General features: G+C 39.6%; 1 protein-coding gene across 2 annotated transcripts in view; it reads left to right on the forward strand.

The window, feature by feature from the left end:
- LOC124632789 (zinc finger protein jing homolog) overlaps positions 1-26,823 on the forward strand; it is a 130,705-nt gene extending 103,882 nt beyond the window's left edge. For both annotated transcript variants that reach the window (XM_047167752.1, XM_047167753.1), the window contains exons 2-6: positions 12,551-15,254; positions 15,528-15,707; positions 17,936-18,077; positions 18,499-18,709; positions 22,497-26,823. In XM_047167752.1, coding sequence (XP_047023708.1) covers positions 12,551-15,254; positions 15,528-15,707; positions 17,936-18,077; positions 18,499-18,709; positions 22,497-22,863 — 3,604 coding nt within the window. In that variant the 3' untranslated portion in view covers positions 22,864-26,823. The remainder of the gene's footprint in view (positions 1-12,550; positions 15,255-15,527; positions 15,708-17,935; positions 18,078-18,498; positions 18,710-22,496) is intronic.
- The last annotated feature ends 368 nt before the right edge of the window (positions 26,824-27,191 follow it).

The following is a 27,191-nucleotide window of genomic DNA, read 5'->3' on the forward strand; positions in this document are numbered from 1 at the left end:
GAAAATATTCTGCACCGCTGCATTTTCCCGTTGTAAATTTTCCCGGTTATTTACCCCGTTCTACATTATTAAAAAGAGCATCCAAAAGCTCGCTCCGAACAGTTTCATAATTTAAAACTTATTACGTGATCGAGTCAACGGTAGCTTCCAGTTTTTATTCAAGCTGTCGCATAATAATAGGTGTAGCATAGTTATTAGCGTCGTGCGCTACGGTAATCCTTTGTTTTTTATGATCACGACTCGACACAAAGGCGTCGACAGCGAGGCCGGTCGCCTGTCATCAGACACAAGGTCGCTGCACTCGCAATTACGGAACATATGCAATGCCCTTTGTTGTTACCACTACCATTAGCTTGGAATTATTTTAATTGCACGAGGAAGTGTGTAGTGCTTCGACTTGTTTGTGACTCTAAGGACCGATAATTATTTGGTCCTTTGGGAAGTTTTTGTATTCATTCGATTCATGAATTCAATTACCTAGGTGGTTATTTTCGTTTGTTTACACAATTAAATCTTTATGGATATTGTGGTGCGAGATTCTGCTCGTTACTTTTATCGGTAACTCGCAATATGCAAATACATACACTACTGAACTAAAACGAATAAAAGCGTGTTTTCTCCGTACTAGGGTTGAATGTCGGTGAAGTTCAGCGTAGGCGTCTAGTCGTCTGGATCACAGTGTGTGGGCGAATATTTTTGTTTGGTCGTCTACACGTGGCTAATGTTTGTACGCTAATGTGTACGTACACGTTTAGTTTGAAATAATATTTACTAGATAAAAGGAGTCGTTACGGTAACCTAAAAAAACGTTTATTTGATTCTGCACCACGTGTTTGGCTTCCGGGAATAGACTCGTCTACCTTTGCACACGTTCTCACGCATCTTAAATAGTCATTTAAATTAATTAACATACGGATCCCCGTTGCGTAAATACCGTATTCAGTGACCCGGAGCTGGTAACACAACAGCTAGGAATTCGCGAGCTCGCATCGAGATCAAACGTGTAGTAAGGGACGCTGTATGCCAGTGCCGCATAGGGCCGGCATAATACGTATGAATGCGTTATTCATGCACTTGACATACTTACTGCTAGGGAATGCAATCCCGACTCGAGATTGCAAATTCGGGATCCCGCGGGATTAGAAATATCAATCCCGCAGGATCCCGGAATTTTCGGGATCCCGTCTAATTTAAAAAAAAAATTGAATTCAGATGACTGAAAAAGCTAATAACTGCTTGTTTGTGATAGTGAGGTTAATTAAAATAACATATCACTCGAAAGAAAATAAAAACCTTTATTCTTTAATCTTACCAACTAAATAATAATCAGGTTGTAAGGAAATTAACGTAGGTAAATTAGGTAATCAAAACAATAAGCTTATTTCAAGGGAATTATTGAAATATTTGAAAATGACTCCTTAAAAAACAAAGGGTATTAATAGTTTCATCTGCTAAACGGCATCTAATGTCCGTTGCAATGTACCCCGCTGCTGAGAATGCCCTCTCCGACTCAACGCTGGTTGGCAACAGCGTGGCGAAGCAATTATACGCAAACTGCAAAAATCGCCCCCTTGTTCCTCCACACTCAAACAAATCCTTTTCTTTTTTAATGGTAGATTCTAATTTGTTTAAGCTCGTGGACGTAGATATACGTGCAAAAGGACTTGGTTGTGTGTGTGTTGCGGCGCTGACCACTGCCGCCCAATCCCGTCAATCTCGAACGGGATCTCGTCATATGATGCGTCGGGATTGATCCCGAAAAATTACACGAGATCTCGCGAGATCGGGATCCCGCGGGATCGGGATTGCATTCCCTACTTACTGCACAAAGAAATGACATCTAGGAACTTGTAATGACTAGATTATGTCACGATTGCAAAGTTCAGACTATGATTATCTATGTAAAGTTCAAATATAATGCTAGGTTTCTGCATTCTTGGTTTGATTGAGTATTGCACATTTATTGCATTGAACACACCGTTATTTTATGGAGTCTATGATAGAAACGAACATTGGTACTAATAATTAAGTTAGAGCTGTAAACTAGGGCACTAGGTATTTCGCTAGCTGATAAATGTCGATAGCTAGCTTCCCCTTTATCATATAGGACATAATCCGGTTTGAGCGGACCAAGTACGCGCTGGCCATAGCGCAGTCCGGAATGTTGATCGGGGATTATTTCTGTGGAATCAACATACGTACAGGTTTACTATTCATATGTATTGTACGATTTATTGAATAATGTGACGAACTCATTAGCCTTAGAATAAACATGAAGAGTTTTACGAAGAGATTGAGGCATGCCATTGAGATTTACAAATTTTTATGCTGATTTAATTTCATTCCTAGATACATCACAGGTTCACTCAAGATCATTGAGCACAATAAAAATCTGGATAATTGTCTGTGACCTATGCTAGGTCTCCTCTGCCCAACCTTTGGGTGCATAACAAGCGTAATTTTATGTATTTACGCGTTATATATAATGTATACAAGTACGGACATGTCCTATTCGTACGTAGTACAATAACAAAGTTATCAATGCAAGCGGGTACAACGTCCGATCGTTTCGTAAACTGTTTGTTCAGCAGATAAGCGTCAACTTGTGCGACGCCAATGCTCCATTTTATATGTATTTATTTGTATTTCTAATATCATGTGGAATATATTTGATTTAAATTTCAAATTCTCCGATATTTTACATCAATAACAACGGCGTATTTTGTTGTGACACTGAAGGAAGGCCTTCTTAAACAGTGAAGAAGTTGCATTCGTTGCAAGGTTATATTTTGGTATTTAGTTCAAATGTATTTTGGAAAATCAAATTGACGCATTCATCCAAAAGTCAAAAACACAATGCAGGGTTTATGGGCAGGATTCCAAATTCATTCGTCAAATCAGCATTGTTAAAACCAGAGATTCTGAAATTATCTTACAAACCTCTCGATATAGCTCAACTTATACATAAATCTATCGAATTGATTCATCTAAAATGTATTTCTATACAAGAATTACCAAGAACTATAGACTTCCGTAGTTTATTTCTTCAGCTTAAGCCATTGAAATACTTGCGCTATGTGATCACCGAGCCTCATATTCCCTGGGATATGATACAGGCGGGTTTGTTTAGTCTACGTGTGAATATTATGTGGTGCGTATTTTTGGTCGTTGCGTTGCGTGCGCGCTTACTGTGGTAATGCGGTGATGTAAGTGCGTTATTGTTGTGTGGCCTTTGCTGGATGATGGGAGATCAATTACTGTATGAACAACATTATGGGCTTTAGTTAGAAATATTTTTTATTAGTGCGCTCAAGCAAACAAAGTATATGGTTTGTATACGAAGATAATATTTGCCAAGAAGGTTCAGATATCGTCTAGCCTTGCAAGAATCCATTAAAGCCCTCCATATAATTTAAAGAATTTCTCATTACATCCCTAAATATACAAAAAGTCAACCAAGACATTCAGATCATTAACTGCAATCTACTTAATGACGCTTACACAAACCAAACGACAAAAGCAAAAACAGACTTTAAGCCAACGCTATTTCGAAAACCGCATTACTTTCGAGGATATTAACCGAAGTACTAGACAAAGCTGTCTCTGTGGATCCGCTTATTTCCTGCCTAGACGTTAACGGAAACCGGGACTGCAGCGTCTTTGTGTGATGCAACATCAAATGAAACATTTGGATTACTTTGTCACGCCACTCTAGCTCCTATTACCACAACGAAAAGAAAAGAAATCCCATGGATACCAACTTGTTTTTGCCGTGCGAGCATCGATTTTCCTACAGTTTTAACTGATAAGGAAGCGTTTTGAAATTCCGATTGGCATAACTATCTTCGCGTGGTTCCGAAAGCGCGCGCAAACTATCGCGTTTATCGGCGCCGATATGATTTGAGAAGGAAATTGGGTTTCTGAAGGCAGCCACGGGAAACTTTAACCGATGTTGCTTATCTGCTAGATTTGTAGCTGTCTTGTGAGACGGTGCACGAATTCGTTATCATTAATTAGTTTAATTACTCGATGATTGTGCAAACATAAACCGTTAACGAGAAGAATTAATTTGTATAATGATGATAGAAAATGAGTTATTCATGCGATGAGATAAACAGCGTGTGATAATACAAGAAGTGAATTTTATACCGTTAATTTTATTCTTTTCTTGTCGTGATTGTCCATAGGTACATTATTTTGTTCCCATTACCTGGCGCTCCTAATACAGCTAAAAGCAGTTTGGAAAAGCATTTTAGTAACAAAATCAATTGAACAACGTTTGGCAGGAGCGTCACGGTGGGTGCGCCTCGTAACCTATTTATACACACCCTAAAATCGAAACTATACGTGGACGACGTAAGAGCCAAAATCGTGTGACAGCACGCAAGGCTTAACCTTGTAACACGACGTAATGAACTGTAAGCCTGACGCCTCGCCACGACCGAGCGACTTACGCAATCCCATGAATATAAAACGCGTAAATAAATAGCAGATGCGCGAAAAACTCACCCCGATACAGACAGACACTTAGCATAATAATCGCGGGTGGAGCGACGACCCCCCTCGTAGTAGCGCAGGGAGGGAGGGTGGCCGCCCCTACGGTGACACGATTCTCACGCGGCGCGCTTCCTTTCAGCGTTGTAATGAATGGGTAACGACGTTAATACGTCGCCGATGACATAATCTCAGCAACACGACATTGAAAACCAGTATGGCGACAGTTATGCACTTGGAAAGTGGACTGACCGGGGAATTCTTTCGATCTAGAAATTGCCTTTTGTTTTTATTTATTGTTTTTGTGCGGACGCAATTCCCTTTCGTTACGTTCACTGATTACTGGGAACGTAGTACTGCCCCTTTTCGTACTTGTAATGATTGTGTACCGAGAATCGTAGCAAGTAGAACTTAATTAGAGTTTCCAAGAAGAACAGAGAAAACATTTTATTAACTGATATGAATAGTAAATGTGTACCTAATTATAAAACGTAACGTTAATTGAATAGCAAAACACAGAAATCGTATCACCATAATTGCGTAAACTGCGAACCTAGTTAAAGCGATGGCATCTAAAATTAATTGCTCATACATATTTCAAATTGGCATCCTTTTACGGAATATTGGTCAAAGGCGACATTAATCTCAATTAGACATTAACAAGTCATATAGCGTGAGAAACATACGCATTGGAATATGAGCCGGCATCGCTAGATCACATTATCATATTGCTAAGGATATCAAACTGGTACTGTGGATAAAACATCATTCTTTCCACTGGCTACGTATTCCAGGCAAAAACAAACGTTAGTACAGATATTTGAGGAATTAAACCTCGATATTTATGTTAGGAATTTAAATAACCATGTTCGCAGATGTTACGAAAGCAACTAGAGATGTGACACAAAGATTCATGCGTTGATATTCTTTTTCGTGAAGCAATATTCAAGGAACAGATTTAGGAAGGACAAATTTAGCATGGAAATGTATTATTTATTTCACCATTTAAATAATAGTCGATCATGGGTCAAGGTGATTAAAACTACGAACAATTTCTACAAATATTATTCACACGATTACAAACTATTTAAATACAAAACATTGCTGCTTTACATACGCAAACATGATGTAGGAACTGTTTAAAACTTTGAGTTAGTTATTTAAAATTGAATACTAAAATGAATGCTAGAACAGAATGTTTAAAATACAAATTGGTCCAATCAAGTCGAGCGTAGTTTTTGCCGAGTGATTCGCAACACTATGGGTGCAGCAGGCTCGGTCCTCGCGGGGCGCATATGCACTCAGCGGGGTTCCGCAACAACACACTGAAACCCCCGAGTGAAATTTGACAAGGATTAAATCCCTAGAGGGTCTGCCCCATGCACGACGATCAATTTCCAACGCTAAACGAAATAATATTCCATTTCACGACCCCAAAGATTGGGAGACTTAATTTGGATAGGTTTTGAAGTCATTTTTGTTGTGTATGATTTGATTTACTAATGGCTTTTGTGTGAATAATATTTATGCATCGTGTATGTTATTTGAAATTTTATTAGCTGTATTTCACTGACTTTTTAATACCTGTGCTTATGGCAATAAATCAATCTTGAAGTTAGAATAGGTACTTCAGAAAGAGGTCAGTTATGTGTGTTTGCGTTGTTCTTATTAATATTTATTAGTTAACCCTTTTCCTGCACACGTAGATTAAATTCAAACTCATAGGCGCCCGCGGCCCCGCATGTGCGGTCTTTGATATTGAAAGCAGATTAAAATCCGTTCAGTAGTTTATAATGATACACAAACAAGTGATGTTTTCTGCTGTTTTTTATTTGTTCTTAGCAGCGTAATCTTTATTTAATTCATGTTTTTATTTCATAATGAAGCTATAGCATAGCGCATAGGGTATCATCATATGCATGAATGCAAATAAAAATTGAAGATGCTCTATCATTTTGCTAGCGAGCCGCTGTGGTCAGTCTGAAGTTTATTACTGCTGTTGTTGTCCATCAATAAAAGTCAAAAATTCTATGAAAGCTGCTATCGAATAACTCATAAAATGCATCAGTACTCTTATAAAGGCTTAGACCCCCCAACTAAATCCGCGGCATAGTTATTATATCAAATCCTTAGGGTGTTGAATCAAAGCGTTTAATCGCACGGGAGTAGAACCCAGGCCATGTGCGTTTGACAAGTATCATTTGCGCTTTTGCACACCCACTATTTCGCGTCTAAGCCGACACACGCCGCGCCCAGTCAAACTTAATGCAACTGATGTTTAATCGATAACAATCAACCAACCGAAATTATGAGCGAAAATTACGCTACGACCTATTGGGTGCACTAATTAAATCTAGCCCATAAATAATGCAAAACCACAATCCAATTATATTTATTACGTGTTTACCGAACAAAACAATGAACCTGTACGAAGCATGACAACAAAAAGCCTCGTGTAATTAAACCAGCGACTAATAGTAAGCGTTACGTTGTTACTATTAACGTAGCGTAGCGTAGTAATTTCCGCGAACAATTAGTACGGCGGGCGGCGACATTTCCGAGAAATGTGTGCTCACGCCATGTTCGGAACTCTAGTACGTAATCACAGCATAGCAACGTAGAACTTGTATTTGAATGCTGGGTGGATTTTTTTGCCAGTCAGTGTAGCTACATTCTAATCAGGGTGTCCTGATTTCATGTTGGGAAAATTGCTCCATTTATAACTCATATACATAGTATAAGCTTCACAAATCATTCATGAATAGGATCATCGAGAATTTTCCAGAATAAAAAATATGTTAAAATGTTTTCACAACTTTGAGGATTGTGACATAATTTTCGTTAAATCCAGAAACCAATGTTACAAAGTTAATTCACGAAAATTTCTAAGAAAAAAGTTTCCTTTTGTTATTTTTGCTTCATAAGACCCTTATTTGTTAGAGTTCAAAACAAACTCAAAGAAAATTGTTATGAATGAAAAATGCCCAAATAAAGATTTTACTCATTAAGGGCTTAATGAAAATGTTCAGTTCACTTTCTAACCGTAAACATTATCAACATGTTACAAATAAAGACAGGTACACATTTACGTAATCCTAAAAGCTGCGAACGAAGGCACGAGCGAAGCCGCGAGCTTAGGTAGTTGTAGACCGCACACTAAGAACCCACACAATGACTTCTTACTCAACCGTTTGAATGCATCGTGTGTTTTACGTATACACAGTTAGCTTGGAGACAAAAGGACTTTACTGCATTCTTATGGCGGGCGATTTGGAGCGTTTTTAAACGGTTTTATTTAGCTTACCCCGTTTGTTTTATTTATTATTCTTGGGTCAAATTTAGTAATTCAAATTTCACCCTCTTCCTGTCAACCGATTAATCTGAAATTTTGTATACACCTTTAATTCCGATGACAATACAATATAGTAATATCAATAACATTGTAAATCCAATATGGCCGCCGGCACAAAATGGCGGATAACGTAGATTTTATCAATCCCATCAATATGGGTATCAAATGAAAGGGCTCAACAAGCAGAATACAATATACTATAAAAAATTGAAATCCAAGATGGCGGCCGCTACAAAATGGCGGATAACGTAGGTTTTATCAATCCCATCAATATGGGTATCAAATGAAAGTTCTCAACCAGTAGAATACAATGTACTATATAAAATTAAAATCCAAGATGGCGGCCTCTACAAAATGGCGGATAACTTAGGTTTTATAAATCCCATCAACATGGGTATCAAATGAAAGGACTCAACAAGTAGAATACAATTTACTATAAAAAATGAAATCCAAGATGGCGGCCGCTACAAAATGGCGGATAACGTAGGTTTTATCAATCCCATCAATATGGGTATCAAATGAAAGTTCTCAACCAGTAGAATACAATGTACCATATAAAATTAAAATCCAAGATGGCGGCCTCTACAAAATGGCGGATAACTTAAGTTTTATAAATCCCATCAACATGGGTATCAAATGAAAGGTCTCAACAAGTAGAATACAATTTACTATGCAAAATTGAAATCTAAGATGGCGGATAACGTAGGTTTTATCAATCCCATCAATATGGGTATCAAATGAAAGGGCTCAACAAACAGAATACAATATACTATAAAAAATTAAATCCAAGATGTCGGCCGCTATAAAATGGCGGATAACGTAGGTTTTATCAATCCCATCAACATGGGTATCAAATGAAAGGTCTCAACAAGTAGAATACAATTTACTATGCAAAATTGAAATCTAAGATGGCCGCCGCTACCAAATGGCTGATAACAATTTTTTATCAATCCCACCAATACGGGTATCAAATGAAAGGGCTTCACAAGTAGAAAACTGTCAGTAACTCCAGCGGGGCCCAACAGGGCCAAGGCCTGCCTGGGCTGCGAGATTGTTCGAAAGAGTTACCGCGGCCCTGGTACATAAAAGGCCTACGACGGAACAAAACGGTTTCTAGTCAAGAGTCTGACACTCCCTCACCGCTGCTGACCCACAGCAGGAGAGGTCATGTGATGATTTTTGGGGTTGTTAAAAAAAAAAGTATCTGGAAGGGCTATGTATTGAGGAATTAGATTGTAATAAATTGTCAGGTAAGAGACCGTGTAATAATGATACACTAAATGAATTAGATAGAATGAGGAATATTCGGTACGCATTTTCATTAAATACTAAAAACTAGAAAATAAAAAATCGGTAAAAAAACTTTTAAGTTAAACGGTTTTATCTTATGTGCACTGAAAACTAGAAAATAAAAAAATAGTTACTTACCTGTCAACCTACGTAGGTGGTCCCGGTCATATTAAACTAAAATAAAAACGTGGGGCCCCTGTGAAATCCTACCTATGGCAAAGCATATCTTTATACTTTGGTAGATCATGAGCTCGGCGTTCGCTGGTGAAGCCGCTACGGCTGATTATTGATTGTCAAAATCTCCAGTTACGATTATAGTAAGTCGATGCAATCCACACCTATTATACCTCTAGAAGAAAGTACTACAGCAATAGTTAATGGGCCCCACGTTTTTATTTTAGTTTAATATGACCGGGACCACCTACGTAGGTTGACAGGTAAGTAACTATTTTTTTATTTTCTAGTTTTCAGTGCACATAAGATAAAACCGTTTAACTTAAAAGTTTTTTTACCGATTTTTTTTTTACTTTTATATGAATTTTAACCGCCTGTCGAAGAAAGCTAATTTTTTACAGAGTATTTGTAAGCTGTTAATTTTGAAGCTGAGACCAATTTTTTCTTGAACATTTATTAATTAAAGAATTAATTTCATAATAGAAAACAAAAACTTAGATATCGTTTAACAGCTCTATAAAAAAAATAGAATTCCTCAGAAGGACCCATTATGATCCCTAATAAATTTAATTGGTGTGTGTTTACTAACACGTCCACTTGCGCGCACGCAGAGGGCGACACGCTAGGCGAGCGGGTCGCGTCTCGTTAACTTGCCACGGCCGATAGCATCAGCCGGCGATCCTGTGTCACGCTCAATAATCGTGCAGTTAGACCTTGTAAGGGCTGCCACAGATTTGGGAAGCGCATCCAAGAGATTTTTTACTATTCCTACAGCTTGTCGAAAATGCCATCAGCACGTGATCTAAAATCAAATAAATCCATGCCCAAAAAGAATCAAAGTGACAAGTAAATATAGACGAGCATCCGCCTGCAGCTTCGCCCGCGTGGTGTGTTGATAAAAAGTAGCCTATGTGTTAACCAGGTGATACCATCTACATATCAAATTTCAACCAAATCGTCCGGCCGTTTTTGCGTGAAAGAGTAACAAACATAAATCCATACATTCTCACAAACTTTAACATTTATAATATTAGAAGGATAATGTCGTTTTGATGGTAAAATGCTTCGCGCTAGGCTTGGTATATGCGCTGGCCGTAAAATGCTGCGTATTTGGTTGTCCCACAGTGTGAGCTTCCCTTTACAATTTCAATGTTTGTGGTTGAACAGGTGTATTAGTTTGACACGTGAAAATGCGGCGCTGCAGTTTCAATGAACCGAGGTCACTGACATTAGGAATTTAAGGGTTTAGGTTGATTTGAATCTTTCGATGCTAAGCTTCAGTTAGCTTAAGTTCATGAATGTATTGACTAAATGTGGCTTTAAAATACTGTCTTTAGCGGAGGGTTACCTATAAATTAATCATAAAAGTAGGCATAAAAAATATTTTTCAGAAACCATGAAAACCCGTCGTTTGGTAAATAAATATCCTGCAATAAAATACCACTTTTGGTTTTATACAGACGTGCAATGCATTCAATTCTAATGACTCGCAATAAATTGTATTTGATTCTGCTTATTAATGTTTTGATTGACCATTAATGCATGAAGGTTTGTATTACTGGTATGGCTATCAATTGCTCGTAGATATTACAAGTAACTCAATCAGACATATCGCAAGGGACTAATTATTGTCTGAGTACCACGTATCGTATGGTCAATACATTGCATTAGATCTAATTTCTGATTCATTAACTGTATTTACATAGATTACGTCAATTACACTTATCAATACGACGGCGTATGTAAACAGCAAGGCAATTAAGCGACGAAATGACGCAAAACAAAGCGTGTACATTCTATATTCGAAGATTACAATGTAGTGTCGAGCTCAGGTGAATGACCGAAATCGGCGCGGCGACCTTGCGACGTCTCGCCTCACCTACATACGCCACACTGACAAGCCACTTTTGCTTTCGAAAATTCGCAAAAAAATGTATTAAGGAGATCTTCGAGTCGGATGCTGATGACGTATCTAGCTCTGCCCTATAGGTACCTATTGTAACTGTTGTTTGTACCGTTTAGGTAGCTTCGTGGATGTGTGACGCCATAAAGTTCATGGCTATAAGTTTAGAAGATGTATTATGTGTGTTTAGTTGATATGTTTTTTGGTTTTAAATATTCCAATTCAAGATATTTTTTCTTAAAATTTTTATACATCTTTATTGCTTAATTATCTTCGAGAAAAAAGTTTGCGCGATTCAGCACCCACTCAATAAAGCTCTGTAATCCTCTTCTCATTAAAGGAAATAAAAGTTTTCCCAAATTAAAACTCCGGTAGACTTAACGATGTTCGGTATCAAATTAAGAGCCATCCCCTTCCAGACGGATAGATACCTGCTCTGAATATCTTCAGTGAAAAATATCTTAAAAAATTGGGTCAATTAGCAACAAAGCTCCCCACGAAGTGCGAGAAAGGAGGGGAACGTACGTCCCTAGTTATGAGTGTACGTTGTGGCTTCACAAAGGGCGAGGGTGCGCCCTCCACCCGCGACACACCCCCACCGCCCCCCGCGCTCCAACAAAGAAAAATAACGTCCAGCCACAAAACCACAGAGTTCATAATCGAACACGACACCGCAACCAAGGTTGAGCGATAAAATTGTGTTATTCGACATTTTACCTGTGGATCTCGCACAACAAAAGATTCTAAAACGGGTTACGCGGGAGGATGCTCCCAGAATAAACATTTCACGTGTAAAGCGAGAGTTGCGTTATGTGGATAAATAAGCGGCAGCCATCTCGCTTTGTAAGTCACGTAAGTGTCGGCGTGAGACGTATGATTGATACCCACCACCGACGAAGTTCTCCAGTGAATATAAAAGCGCACTTAAATATTAAAACACCTTTTCAAATACGTGAACAATAAGTAAAATTGTTAGATCATTCGTCACAGTGTGCAGTCGCGTCAAGTCTACGTGCGGTGAATGTCACGCGGCCAAAAATAATAATGTGTGCGTTCGGTCCGGACGGTCGTTCGGTCAGTGCAGTCTCGTTGCGTCACTGCACTGGACCGCCAGGGCATTGCACCTTGTGCCGCGGCCACGACTCCGGCACGACGCGCCGTCCCGCTCGCGCCACGCTCGCCTGCCTGCGGTGCGATCGATCCTAGCTATTCAACAGCTGATTGTCATTTAACTCGTAACGTGATCGGTGGCACTATTGCCACATGGTAAGGTCACTATGTCTCGCATGACATCTCATTTTTTTTTAGAAACTAACTGTTTAATTGTATTGTTTCAGTGGTGTGGCGGTGCATAGTCCGACGGAGAGCGGTGGATGCAGCGGTAGCGACATCACCGAGCCGCGCTCGCCGCGCAGCCCCGAGTCGGCGTGCAGCACCGCAGAGGACAGCGCGGGCGCGCGCATGCCGCCGTGGGCGTGCGACCCGGCGCCGCCGGCCCCGCGACGCCTCGCGGCACAACCCGCGCCCGTGCGCCGCTCGCAGCCGCCCATACATCGCCGCATCACCGAGTACTTCAACCACAAGATGAAGCCTCAGAACGGCGTCAAGCGCGACAACGCGGCCAACGATGAAACCAAGAAAAAGTGCCTACCTAAAAATGGGGTCACGCATGACCTAGAGAAATATATTTCTTATTTGTCACAGACTCTTAGTCCTAAAGTATTAATGGACGTCGGAAAGCAAAATGAAGCCGCTAATCGAAAGTCAACAAACACTACCATGAACGGCGCTATTGACGCCACGAAAGCGGCAGATCTCAGCAAACCAACGCCGAATGGTAATTTTAATGGTATGAATGATTTCGGTAGACCGAAGGAGATGATAGCAAAAAATCATACGAATATGAATGGTTTCTTGGAAATCCGACACGGAACCGAAAGTTTTCCAAAAGCGAAGCAACCTGGAGGGCTTCTGAAAGACTTGATAGATGGTAAGAGACCGGGCCTTGAAATAAAAACGTCGCAGGACCCATCCGCCCATGGAATTTTAGCTAATAAACATACACCAGAGGTGGCTAGGCGTAAAGTTCCTATACCTGCCTCCAGTGATTTGGTAGGTATGAGGATTGCAGCCAACACTCCAATAAGTCAATCACCTAAGAAAGTAACAAAGCCTGACAAATCTAGGAATGGTGTAGTCAGCTCCACAACTAAGCTAGACAGCCGAATGAATGGAGTCACGTTTGGATCTAATAATTTAAACTTAAATCCCATTACCAAGCCAACAAAAAAGGAGACGGTGAAGAAAACTACTCAACCCACGAAAAGAACAAATCGAAAGTCATCAGCGTGTATTGCCAATAGTAAAAACCTCACGTGGTCTAAAGCTAATAATCTAAAACAAGTGCAACTTCAACAGCAAAATTGTACAAACATTACTTCGAATTCCAGTAATAAAAATGGACCAGGCGAGGCAAATCCTGCCCCGAAGATGAACATCCAAAATGGCGTTCGGCAGAATACAATGATGAATGGTAACTTCACCAATCTCAATGCACCTGTTACAAGCTATCAAAACTGTCATCAAATTAACATACCACAACCTTGTAACGGAACTGTAAATCCTAACAACTTAACATCATTTGTTGCCGTTCCACAAAATATGATGCTTACTGCGTTAAGGATACCTCAGAACGGTTTATCGGCACAAACACTGGGACAGCAAAATAATATGGCAGCTTTCAACCGACCCAATGTAAACGTCTCGAGCCCGACTAAACTAAACGGTCAGTTCGTTTTTCCACTCGTGCAGAACATAAACGGAACGGTTGTTCAAATACCAAATCTAATGACTAAGATGCCTAACTTTATGCTTCCTCAAACTCCACAGTTGACGACACAGAGACAGGACCATTTACAAAACCAACAAGCGGCATCGATTCTCATAAACGGTACTCTTTTGAAACTGGCTAACACTATGACTTCGACATATCCGAATGTAAACAAAAGTGAGCCGGTGACAAGTCAGCCAATTCCAGTTATGAATAAAAACGTCACAGGAATGCAAGCTGTCGGCATGACAGTTCAATCGAAACAGAATTACGCTGTCAACTTTAGCCACCCCGTTCTTGTGCCGCAGCCTGGTTTTATTGTCACATCGGTGCCAAATATAAACGTGAAGGAAACGTGGAGTTATACGAATACGAATACGGTGTCGTCCTCACAAACGACGTATTCGAGTCATTTAGTTCACCATCCGCCGCCCATCGTGCCGAACTATACCACGGCCCAGGCGCTTCACACGAGTAGTATACCCATCGCGCCGGTCAAACCACCGGACAACCCAATTCAGGGCACGGATCCACCCAGCAGCACTGTGAAGGAGCACGACCTAATTGAGATGACGCCCTCAAAGTGTGATATTCCGTGGCTGTCTAAAACGGTAAACAACAACATCTTCCCGTTACAACCAAATAAAAAGAATACGCGACCATTTGCGGAAATTAGTAGTATATCGGAAAAGCTTGAAGAGTTAGCTACTAAAAAGGCAAAACACGAAGTCAAGGAGGAGAAAGAGGAAGAGTCGAGAGTGGACACGAGTATTGAACTTCGAAAGATCGAAGAGGTCGCGAGGCGGGAAGAGACACTGTTTACGCAGATCACTGTGCTCAAAGACGTTTCGTCTGACGTCCACAATACATTGATAGAAGCAAATTTCTGTAGTACAACAACGGAGTCAGAGTCGGGTATAGGGACTGACAAGTCTATAGACTCGCCGAGTGACTCTCAAACTAGTAAAGAATGTGATGAAGATTCGTCGTTGTCGTTGAGTATAAGCGTGAGTTCTGTGGAGGCGCCGAGTCAGAAGAGTCCTATTCTAAAGCAGCCGAAGACGCTGCGGTTTCCTCCGAAGAGTTTAACGAAGCCGAGCAGTGACAAGCGCACGTCCAGCACGGATACAACGTCTACGGTCACCGTGTGTCTGTGGGAGAACTGCAAGCGGGAGTTCGACGGAGATCCTGATCTCTTGGAACATTTGCAGGTTCGTTTATTTTGTTTTAACATATCTCACATGGTAAATAGTATATAGCCGCTTAAGCAATGTAACGATAGGCTGTTCACTGTAAGCGTTAAACAAAATAGGACTTCAGTAAAATTACTTGTGTACCTAACTAATGATAATTTTTGAGTTGCCCCAATGCCTAGTAGAATTTCATCAGCACAAAACATTTGGCACATACATATGTAGATATTAGATTCATTTGAATGATCCCAAGAAGCTTTCCAAAAATAATCCAATTAATCAAAATTCCAGAGCGTGCACGTAGAAACACAAGCCGGCAAGGAAAACTACGTGTGCCTTTGGGAGCAGTGCAAGGTGCGAGGCAAGCCGTCGTGTTCCCGACTGTGGCTGGAGCGACACACATTGTCGCACGGCGGGAACAAACCCTTCAAATGCATCGTCGACGGCTGCGAGAGGCGCTTCTCCACTCAGGTATAATTACGGGCATTATCGGACCTATGTCCACTATACTGGACATACGATCTTCCCCATAAAATTCCTACACACATATCTAAAAACGTACTGAAGATGCACAGCGTAAGAAGTTCTATTTTATGTAAATATGTGGCAAATAGGCGTAAATTCAATGAGAGCTTTCAGCGATTTATTTTGCGTAGTAATTGTGTTTGTAACCGAGCTATTCAGCGTATTTAATTAGCTTTAAGCAATTGGTTTGAGACTCTTTGATTACTTTTGTAAATAAACTCCGGTGGTGACGTGGTCTTATCGAAATTTTTGAAATACAGGGCACACACTATGTTTGGGCATTTGGATAGAAATGGAACAATTTGTATCAAATATTAACATGCTGTTTTCATAATTTTATTGTCTTAATGTTTCTTCAGTGCGTTGTTTACATACAAATATTTTTATATGATTTTAACACGACTGCAGCAGAAGTAACTTTCTATTACTTATCTATAACTTATATGCATACATAGTAAATTGTTATTTATTTATTATGTTTACATCTGCTGTAAAGAGTTTAAAATTTAAGTTAACTCATTTGTGTTTATATTTATTGTGTTGAAATGCCTTTTGGTAATATTCAACGATCTAACCCTTTCACCGCCAACCCGGGGTCAAATGAAGCCATTTAAGTTCAGAAAATAATTATAAAAAAATGCTCAAAGTTAGATAATTAATTTTGTTTTCTTATTGTTCTCATGTATTTATTGATCTTAAATCTAAACTTACAATTGCAATAACAAGATGAAACCGATGCTATCAATGTTTTGAGATTTTTTTACAATTGCGTGGCGTTGGAAAGGTTATTTTAGTTTTAAATACTTTTGGATTTTTCAGCTGTAAATCTTCAGTTTCAAAAAGATATCCCCGTGTTAACGTCGTTGTAACAGTCGTGTACTTTTTTGAAATTGTTAATTTACTCACCTAATTAATCTAAAACGTATTGTCATCGAATCTCTTTTGAATAACGTCCAATCGAGTGATTGGATCATAAAATCCATTCACAAATTTTAAACTCCTTTGCCCGACGTGAAATTTTACCAAAAAAAGAAGAATAAATTGAAAAACAATCGACGGTTAAACTCAATATTTGAAAGAAAATAAATGAAAAAAAAAATTGAAAGATCCGTAATACAATGAATTCAAAGAATCTATTTAGTTTTAGAATCAATAGTACTTGCCAAGTGATGTGATCCCATCACTAGATTAAAGTATGGCACATCACGAGTAAACTCTTACTAGCCCTTTGCGTCATCTTACACTGAACCTTAAAAAAGGCGAAAACGGCAAAATCGTATGAAACCTCATTGTTCCCACAAAACGAACGTCGCGTGATGCCGCCATATTGACGTTTATTTACGACGCAGTCTCCGAATATAAACGATAAACTTGTATATGTTTTCTTTCCCCAAGGACACGAAGACGAGGCCAAAGAGACCACTCGATGGCTGGAACCACTTCCGAGATTTTATTTATTTTTGTCGACCAATAAATTCTTTGGGTTTACCCCTTTGACCGCTATTAAACGTTCAACGTACCGTGAATGTTAGATAACATGCCACAATGGCGGCGTAATTTCGGACGATAACTCTTATTTCATGCGATGTAATCTCAGCATTGTTTGCGGATTGTTCTGACGTCAGAATCCGCCCTTGGCAGTCGAAGTGTTAAATACAATGAATTTAATTTGTTTCATTTATTTTATCAACACGACGCGTCGAGCCTCGGAATAAGTGTAGTGTAAAAGCAAGTACTATAGTAGATGAAATGGTGCTAGATTAAGTAGTTCATAAGGACTCTACGCCTTCATCGACAAATCGAAATCTTGAAATAATATCGTAGTTAATGCTAAAACTAATACGCTATTTTATGCTTAGCATTATTATATATACCAAAAAACAACTAACAAAACGGTATACCAAGAAGAAGAAAAAAACAACTCGTGAAAAAAAAAAACTTCAATTTCCAAATCGTACAAAAAAAAAAGAAGAGAAAAAAGAAGCATTACTAAAATCTTAATTAATTGCTTATAGCGTCACTTCAAATGCATATTACTAACGTACTTATAGCGAACTCTGCGAGAACTTGCATACTGCTGTTGCATTACTATTCAATGTTTAGCCCACAGATTTACAAACCCCTGGCCCAAACGTATAAAAACTATCTTCTAACATTTACTTATAAACTTACAGACGTTATTGGAGCGTCACGTGAACAACCATTTCAATGAGGCGTCGCCCAACGCTGGATCGGGCAAGAAATCTGCCGAAGGCTCCGTCAAACTCATTCGCAGAAACGGCAAGAAGCTGCGTTATAGAAGACAACCATGGTCTGGTGAGTTATTTGTTATTTATTTACTTGCTAAGATAATATCTTCCTAAGAAAGGTGACGTCCAGTGTAGCTATATATAATGTCAGTAATGCCTGCAAACAGGGCTGGATTTTTGCAAAACTTTCACTGGGTCTCATAAGACGATCTTCTTCTATGAATAAGCAGTGCATAGAGGTGTGACATTACTAATCTTTCCCAATGCTAAAAACTTAAAAATCACAAGGCGTTTAAAAAGTTTACAAAACATACCTACCTATGCCGAAGATGACATCTTACATACAGAAAGAAGAAAAAATGTCTGTCCTGATCTTTCCGGACAGTCTTTTATATATTCTTCTATCGTCAGCATCGACGGCATCCAAAAGGCATACAAAGTTGTTTCCTTGAGCTATAGGTACTAATTAGACCTTTTCCACATTGCAGCGCGCATGTTCGACTTCTTCGACGCGGGCATGATGGAGGGTCTAGCGTGGCGACTACTACGGGCCACTCGCTGGCGTCTGCGCGGCGCCTGTCCGCTGCGCGAGCCGCCCGGCCGACACACGCTGACGCTCCGAGCTTCACTCACGGCCACGCGGTGGAACGCCACGGAGCGGACTACAGAGGCGCTTGTGACTTATTACCCGCCTCATGTGTAAGTGGACTTAGTTTTCGGTATTCTAGATAGGTGTAAGGTTTGATGGTTTGGTGTGTAGAATCAAAGAATGTATAGTAGGTACATATTTGTAAGTCCAATCAGGGCTGTGGCCCGGTTGTGGTGTTTCTTTTGGAGTCCTTCAGGTACCAGGGCCAGTCCTGAAGCCAAAGCCAAAAGAAACATAATGAGTTTCAGTCAGTAAGAGTCTGCAACCACAAAATATAATACATATTTGTAAGTGCTTTCATAGAATAAAAAATATTATTGAAAGTTGGCTGGATATAATTCATTTTAAATTCAAACTGGGTATGTAAATGACCAGTGATAAAAAACATTCTTTGATTCTATACTTTTGATGTGTATTGTGTATATTCTATGTTCATAAATTGTAACCATAAAATATGTAAACATGTACCAATATAAATAATTTGTCTTGTATACGGTCATCAGATAATGTTATATTATATTCTAGTTGTAGTTAATATAATTTTCTTCGATATCACAATGTATGGTGTTTTCAGGTAAGCAATGGAGTATTTCATATCACCAACCACCCATGCACCCTGGCTAGTACTGATTTTATTACAAAGGGAGGGAATTTGATAGCTCGTGTACTATATTAGCTTAGAACAGGACCCCAATTCTTAAGGCTAAGCTATGACCCCTGCCCCTTACATTTGCAGAGGCAATAAACAATTGGTATTAGAATATCCAAAATTAGTCTAACTTAAATTCCATATTCAAAATTTCTTCTAATTTAGCTCAGGTCATCTTGGTTATATTAGGACTTTGGTCCAGTTTGTACTAATCTTATTTAGTTTGGTTGCGAGTGTCAATATTAATAAGTGTTTCAAAGAACATAAATAGGTACTCGATCATTTTTTATCATCAAAATGTTGGGTAACTAAACCACTTGCTTCTTGACTAAATATAAGAATAGTGCAAACTAGGCTTTTGATTGATCCCCTATAATAATCTTTAGATTATAAAATCTAAAAGTACGAAAGAATACTAATATCAGTCTTGCGATCTAGTCTACAGCTCGGACTTTCGTGTCTAGATAGTATATAATAATGTGCACAGGTAAAACCAGGTGGGTTTCTTAGTAACAACACCAAATTAATATCATACTTCATTGATGTTTAGCTAGATTCAACGTCAGTTGTGTTTCTACAAATAACACGATAGCACATTTTGATTTCATGCTCTCATTGAAAAACATTATTTCTAAAAATCTACTTATAATTTCAAAATTCATCATCAGTTTTAGCCATTTTACCAGATTGAGTTGAAACATTTTACGTACGTAAACCATTTTTTCAATTATTACGCTGATTTTTACCCACTACCTGTAGCTTTGGATTTTATTTTAACACCTACATACATTTATCCATTTTATGATAGTGCACGATAACAGGCTCTTAGGGGATCATATGCATTGTGACTCAAAATTGGCACTAACTGGCAACGGTGTGCTTGTAATTGGCATAAGTTGTATGCACTTGATCCCCAAGCATTCTGCTTGGCTTGGCATGCTCGATGTTGCAGTCAGTGCCACACGAGAGTAAAAAAAACATTCAAAGTTGCTAGCATTCATAAAGTTTATCAATACTGACCAAAATATTGATGTGAACTACTTACTCTGGATGTTATCGACAAGCCAATTCTTGAACAAATGGTTCACATATTTGATTATTTTTAAATTGGTTCATAGTTTTTTTGCTAGCAATGGAATGGGTTCCCAGTCCTATTTGATGTTTGGATACGGGTCTAGTTTTATTCAGTTTTGTGTATAAGTTTTTAATTTCCATTTATTTCGTGAAGATGTTTGCAATTTGAATAACAGATAGGTTGATGAATAGCTTTGTGATACACTATCAGATTGTATAGGAATACAATTTGGTACCGTTTAGGGCATGCAATACCGGTTAACCGGTTTCGTTTTTACCGGTAAATCGCCCATTTTTGCGAGTTTTAAATTACCGGTAAAAATAATATGAAACCGGTAATTTACCGGTTTTTACGTTTTTCTGATAAAATATAGCAATTGTTCATTTAACGTCAAATCTTTGTTATGTAGCCTGAATATAATGTAATGTTGCATACATTACGTATTGTAAGAGTGTTAAAGTTGCTGTTTTTTATCAAAGTAAACTTATATGGCTCCTTAACTATCTCTAGGTTAGATACAAATCTTCATTCTCATCTTAATTTATAAAATCTAAACAAATTGTATTCATTAGGTTATTCTGTTTTTCCTCAAAGCTGTCAGCTCATACTAGGTACAAATGTAGCTAATGCTTATTTTACCTACTCTATGACCTTACTGAGCAAGGGCTTTTACTTCACCACTATGCGGACAGCTCTGAGGACACGGTGGAGCACACAGTTCAGGTGTGCTCTGCCTGGGAAGGGTACTGCCGTGTTGTCGTCGAGGCAATAGGCATCGGCGACCTTTCGCGTCCTTCCCTGGTTCAAGCCATGGTCCGGAGCTAGAGGGAATGGGAAGCCGTCGCCTCCTTCTGCGAAGCAGTCATGCTCGAGAAGGAGATGGCGAGTAGCACCTCTCATCCCAGCCGCTGTAGTGGACCAGGAAGACACCACGGGCGCCAAGGGTCCAGAGACGATTCCCGGCCACCATAGGCGTCGGTCTGTGGGCGGTGAGTTCGGGTGGCTCATCGTTCCACCGTCTGCATAGACAACAGACCCGTGTCAGCGGCGCGCGTTGTTCCACGGGCTCCTCAGGGAGATGTCAGCAAACCCAGTGGGGCCCAGCAGGGCCAAGGCCGCGGGATTGTTCGAAAGAGTTACCGCGACCCTGGTCCATAAAACGCCTACTAAAAAACATGGGTTTTAGACAGAAAGAGTCTGTCATTTGATGATTTACCATAAAAAAGGGCTTTCACTTCAATGAAAAATATATTTTTTTACGGTAATTCTTAGCGTTTATCCCGTCTTGTGACGGGGTCGGCTTTCCGTATCTTCCTTCTTCCACTTCGCTCTATCCTCCTGAATAGACATCTTCCTCTTCGAGTTCGCAGATTTTCATGTCATTCATTACGACACTCAACCATCACGGTTTCGGCCTGCCTTTGCGCCTTTGACCGGATATATTGAGATTGAGTATCACATTCACACTGCCGATGTCCTCAGGTGTCACTCCTTTTTACATGTCAGTACCATTGCAGCCGTTTCTCTTGCATTTTGTCGGCGACAACGCGTACGGATGGTACTGACATGTTTTCTGTTACGGCCCACGACACAAAAAACGTTTACCACCTTATACTTTGCATATTTATTTAGTTTTTGCTTCTACTACCCAATCTTATTGTTATAATATCGCATTTTAAAAAAATTACAAAAATTACCGTTTTACCGGTTTACCGGTAAAAATATTTTTATTACCGAATTTTTACCGGTAATTTTTGTTTTACCGAAATTGCATGCCCTAGTACCGTTATTGCATTGCTGTTCTATGGATACTGTTTGTTGGTCAAATTGGAAATATCTTTACCAGTTGGTGGTATTAGCTTCTTAGATGTGCATGTCCCATCATTTAGTGTACACGTTCAATATGGGATTGGTGCCCATTAACGCTGCAAACACAAGTTTTAATTTTGATGACGTACCTATGTATTTTTCGGAATAGAATAAGGTGTACTTTATTTCAGAAGCCGATCAACATTACACCAATATTCGCAGTATAATGACAGTACATTGTGTTTGCAGCTGACTCCGTGTGGCACGTTGTCGGACGGCTAGTGATTGGTTGTTATTCTTGCAGGCTGGAGGACGAGTGGGTGGCTGCGAGCGAGGTGCAGCGCGTGAAGCGCGTGGAGATCGCCGCGCTGCCCGCCGCCGCCAAGGTGGCGCTGTACGAGCACTTCTGCCTGTCGTACCGCGGCCCCGCGCCGCCCGCGCCCGCCGCCCGCGCCGCGCCGCCCGCCCGCGCCCCGCGGCGCTGCGGCTCCGCGCGCATGCTGGCGCAGCTGCTCCGCAAGCGCCGCTCCGCGCCCGCGCCGCTGCAGCCCGCCTGCCCGCCCGAGCCCGACAGCGTCGAGCTGGCCGAGCCCGAGCGGCCCAGCGGCGCCAAGAAACGCAAGATGGGACGACGCTACGGAGGCAACTCCTTCTGGCCCTGCGGACGATAAACCCTCACGCACACGCATCGTATCGCAAGCGTACTCGAAACACTCGCTGTATTGGAAACACTGTTCAAAATGTACGTGTAGGTCTCCGTCGGAGTGCGGTACGCTTCCGGTACGCGCCGTGTGCGGGGGCTAGCTGAGCGATCCCGGCGCCACACTGCACTAGACACGTTATAGTGTAACTGCGGACCGACGGACGCTTCGGAACATTGAGATGAGTGAACGATAGGAAAATGATGTAGATGAATTTAATTTTATGCGAATGAAGATATGAATTTGTTTATGTGTGATTAATTACATTTTTAATACATTTTTACATTGAATATCTTGTTTCCAAAGTGTCCGCCGGTCCGCAAACATTAGTTGAATGTATGAAGTTAGTTCGATCGCTTGGATATATCGGCGGTGTGGCACCGAGCGAGACAGATGTTGATTCGCCGATTGGCCGACGATATCCGTTAGGAAAATTCTCGCCAAAGATTGTTGGAGCCGCGTCGCGGTTTAGACTGCTACGGCAGAAAGTTAAATTTTATTCACAAGACTGATGCTTTTTTATAATGATATTGAACGGTCGAAATATCGAGCCTTAACGCGTCCGTTCATCGATGTGGAGAGCGCGGCGCGAACAAACGTGTACATAGTTAGTCGGAAGTGTATAGTAAGTTCGTATTCGATGTAAGATAGGCATAGATAAGACGTTAGTCTGATAGCGTAAGTTAGCTTAAGAACGACCAGCGATGCACATCACTGCCATTGTACATAGTATAGTCACGTCGCATGTGACAAGGGCTGTATCTCACTATTTCTATTGAATTTCTATCGGTAGATATACTAGGACAGGTTCTCCCACTAATTTACATCTGCCTAGGCTTGGTATAGTCTTCCAGTGTCGCCGGAGTAGGGTCCCAGTCCCGGTACGTGTGTAGGAGTAGTGGGCAGCAGCCGCGCCAAGTGCCTGCGAGTGTCGTCACCAGTTCGTGTTCAGAGCCGCGTACTCATATCAGACTCGCAGTTAGCGTACGACGAACAATTTTGATAATCGACGTTTTATTCACCTTGTTGAGTTTTATGACTAAGAATCAACAACTGTCTGTAGTCTAATAATGTCACTGCCATTCAAAGTTGTGTACAACTAGATACTGTTAGCAATAAAACTTTTGTGATAAGATACTGATAACCGATGTTCGTTTCCACGCACAAGATTAGCCGTATTTTTGTGTGATACATAAATATACATTAACAATAGTGTAGCAGTGATTTTTAAATATATAGAGTAAATTTCTAATTCAATTTATGAGAGGATTTGTTTGTTGAGGGGACACGCGTTGTGCAACCCGAGTGCTCTTACTGCAAGAATTTTTATAAACACCTTTTTTAACACACAACATTGACGAAGGAAGTAATTCTGGATCTAAATATTACTTATTGTACATGAATACAATTTGATATTGGCACTATTAAAGAGTTGACTAGAATAGGACGTTGGTAAATATACCATAAATAGCTCGTGTTGCACAGACGTGGTGTACAGTATAGAGGATTTAGTAAAGCTATTGTGAAAGTAATAATTATTGTAGTGGCGAATGTTTTTAGATCATTGAAATAAGGAGCCTTGAAATGTTCAATATTAATAATTTATCGTAAGTTATGGTTATGTCCCCATAACCAATAGAAAAGCAATGTTGCATCGTGTTCTTAATAATATTAAACTTATTAATAACGAGTAAGCGATTTTTGTAAAAGAAACACCAAATGAAACGTAAAGTAAGATCGCGTCAGAAAGCTTGTGGTAGTTTCCAATGATCTAAGCGCATTTATAGGCAAGTCCGAGGAATAGACTCCGAATGATATACAGTAAGTAGTCGCTCATACAGTAAACATGCCAATGATAACGTCAATAGTTGGATTAGTACAGTTTAGATTAAACGAACTTTTTGGATGCCCCTATACAGAAGTTGTCAGATTATTACTGCCTTTTAGCCATAAGGGATTATACAAGTGAATATAAAATTGTGTTCTGTGCTCACACGATCTCGCTAGTATTTTTTAGTTAGTGCCTATAGCGTTAAGTTAGGACGAATTGTGTGAACGTGGTGTGACCTTAATTGTATAAACACCATAACGTATTTTTCAAACTATCGCTTATCGTAAACTGGAACGGAGATTTTATTAGATTCATTTAATAGTGTAATTCGGCCCCTAGAGTAATAATGTGAATTGAACGTGAAGTATAATGTTTGGGAGCCTGAGGCTTGAGGCGGTCAGGACGCGCCGGCCACAGACGTGTTTAGGAAAATTTCTCTAGTAGTCAAGTTGGTGCCTGATTGTTCGCGTGTTTAGGGGATCGTAATGCTAACATATTATACAGTTTAGACTTCCTTTTGGAGCATTTCCAACGTACTGATTATTTTTTTAATAAATTTAAAAAATTAGAGTAATTATTTTTTCAGCACTGATCGTAGTGCCATATTTTATTGGCTCGCTTTTTAATAAATTATTTTTATAGTGAAATTCGACACCAAAATCAGAGAGACAAAATTAGTTTTTTGTTCTATCCGTGTAACAATATGGACTTGAATATTTGATCTCAGAAATCGACAGTGTATCAGATTATGATGAGAATGCATGAGAGGATCCTGCGAGTTGCGTGTCGAGTGTGCTTCTTAGAGAACATGTTAAGTGTCGCTCAATTTAAATTTATTTTACTTACGAGAACAAAGTTTGACACATATACAAACATACATTTTGGCCTATCAAAATGCTTGAGTACAAATTTCGTTTCGCTATATTTACGACGCAATGAAATGTCTAGTGTTTGGCAAATAATCGGACTAAAATTAAATTAACATTAGAGTATTGTTAGTGGTTCAGAATGTTAGTCAGAGATGATATTTTGTGAAGACGAGCCTCTTCGGACGAGGTGATGAAATTATATCTAAATACATGATAATAATGGTAAGCTCGAAAAGATACAATATATTTTTATCACTGCCACCATAGTCATAGTCGTGTTGATGTGACAGTTGAGTTCGGTTTTGCATGTCCGTGCAGCGAGCGTCTGTTCACTTATTGCTCAGCGAATATAGAATTTTAATTAACCGCGGGCTCACTCGCATGCAAAATCTTTTTGTTACGTGACAGAGTATTCAACGGGGAACAATGGTAGTCGTTGCCAATTTTATTTAAGCCCTATAGTTTGACGAGCATTATGTTGTGTGGCGCGTCCACTGGAGTTATGCGAAGGCGTGAAACACATTACAGCCGTCTGCAGACGCGCTTGTACGATGATGTAAAGTTCGCGGCTGGATTATAAAAACACCATCTTCAATCACAACTGTGTCGTTGGAAATTGTGGTTTTTAATCCGTCTGCCGCACTCTCAAGGAATGTAAATAGTTAAGTATTTATTATTAAGTATTATTCTGCATAGTACTGTAATTTGCTTCGCGCCTGGTTGGGCCTTGGGGAGGGAGGGCGGTGGGCCCGGGCTGGCTGGTTGGGCCGCAGTCTCGGGTTCGCCGCGGGTAGTATAGTGGTAATGTTCGCGAGTTGTCTTTCAAACACGTTTCCTATATTATGCGTTTATTATATGAATGTTCTCCTTTATTGTAAATGTTTGAATACAATAGTAACTATGTGGAGCCTGTGTATTCCAAATAGTGTGCACTACTTATTCAATTTGTAGATATTTAATTATATATAGTATAAAGTTTAATGCGTTGTCTTATTTGCTTATACCCTATGGTGAAATCGGTGAAATTAATTATAATTTTGAACCCACGAGCTGATGGGTAATCTACCTCAATTAATTTATCACACATTTGGGCATAATAATAGTGAATGTTAATTTAAATTTGAAATTTGTTCAATGTAGTTATTATTAAGATTTTTTTCAAATAAAATGGTTTGTCCACCTGTCACAAGTACTGTATCTTATATTAAATACATATTGTATGATTGATAATTATGTGTTTTATTACTTCACTGAAACAACAAATACCTAATCCTATTTATATAAAATCACCTCATGATCTATCACTTATAATATCTGAGTACACAGAACTACATTTTATATAATATAAATTTATCTTTATCTTTACATATTTGAAAATGTGTGCATACAGAAACAAGCAACATTTGAGTTCTACAATTTTACCATGGTCTAAAGGTACAGTAAACTGCACATCAGTGGTAACTGCCAATAAGTACGATTTTCCTATAAAACTGTTACCACAGACCTGAAGTTGACTGTACCTACTGATTTTTATTCTAAATTGAAAATATGGTGAAATCATAATGATTATTCATAAAAAAACTTGTTACAAAAAAATA

This window comes from Helicoverpa zea, chromosome 8 (assembly GCF_022581195.2).
Source record: "Helicoverpa zea isolate HzStark_Cry1AcR chromosome 8, ilHelZeax1.1, whole genome shotgun sequence".
NCBI lineage: Eukaryota > Metazoa > Arthropoda > Insecta > Lepidoptera > Noctuidae > Helicoverpa > Helicoverpa zea.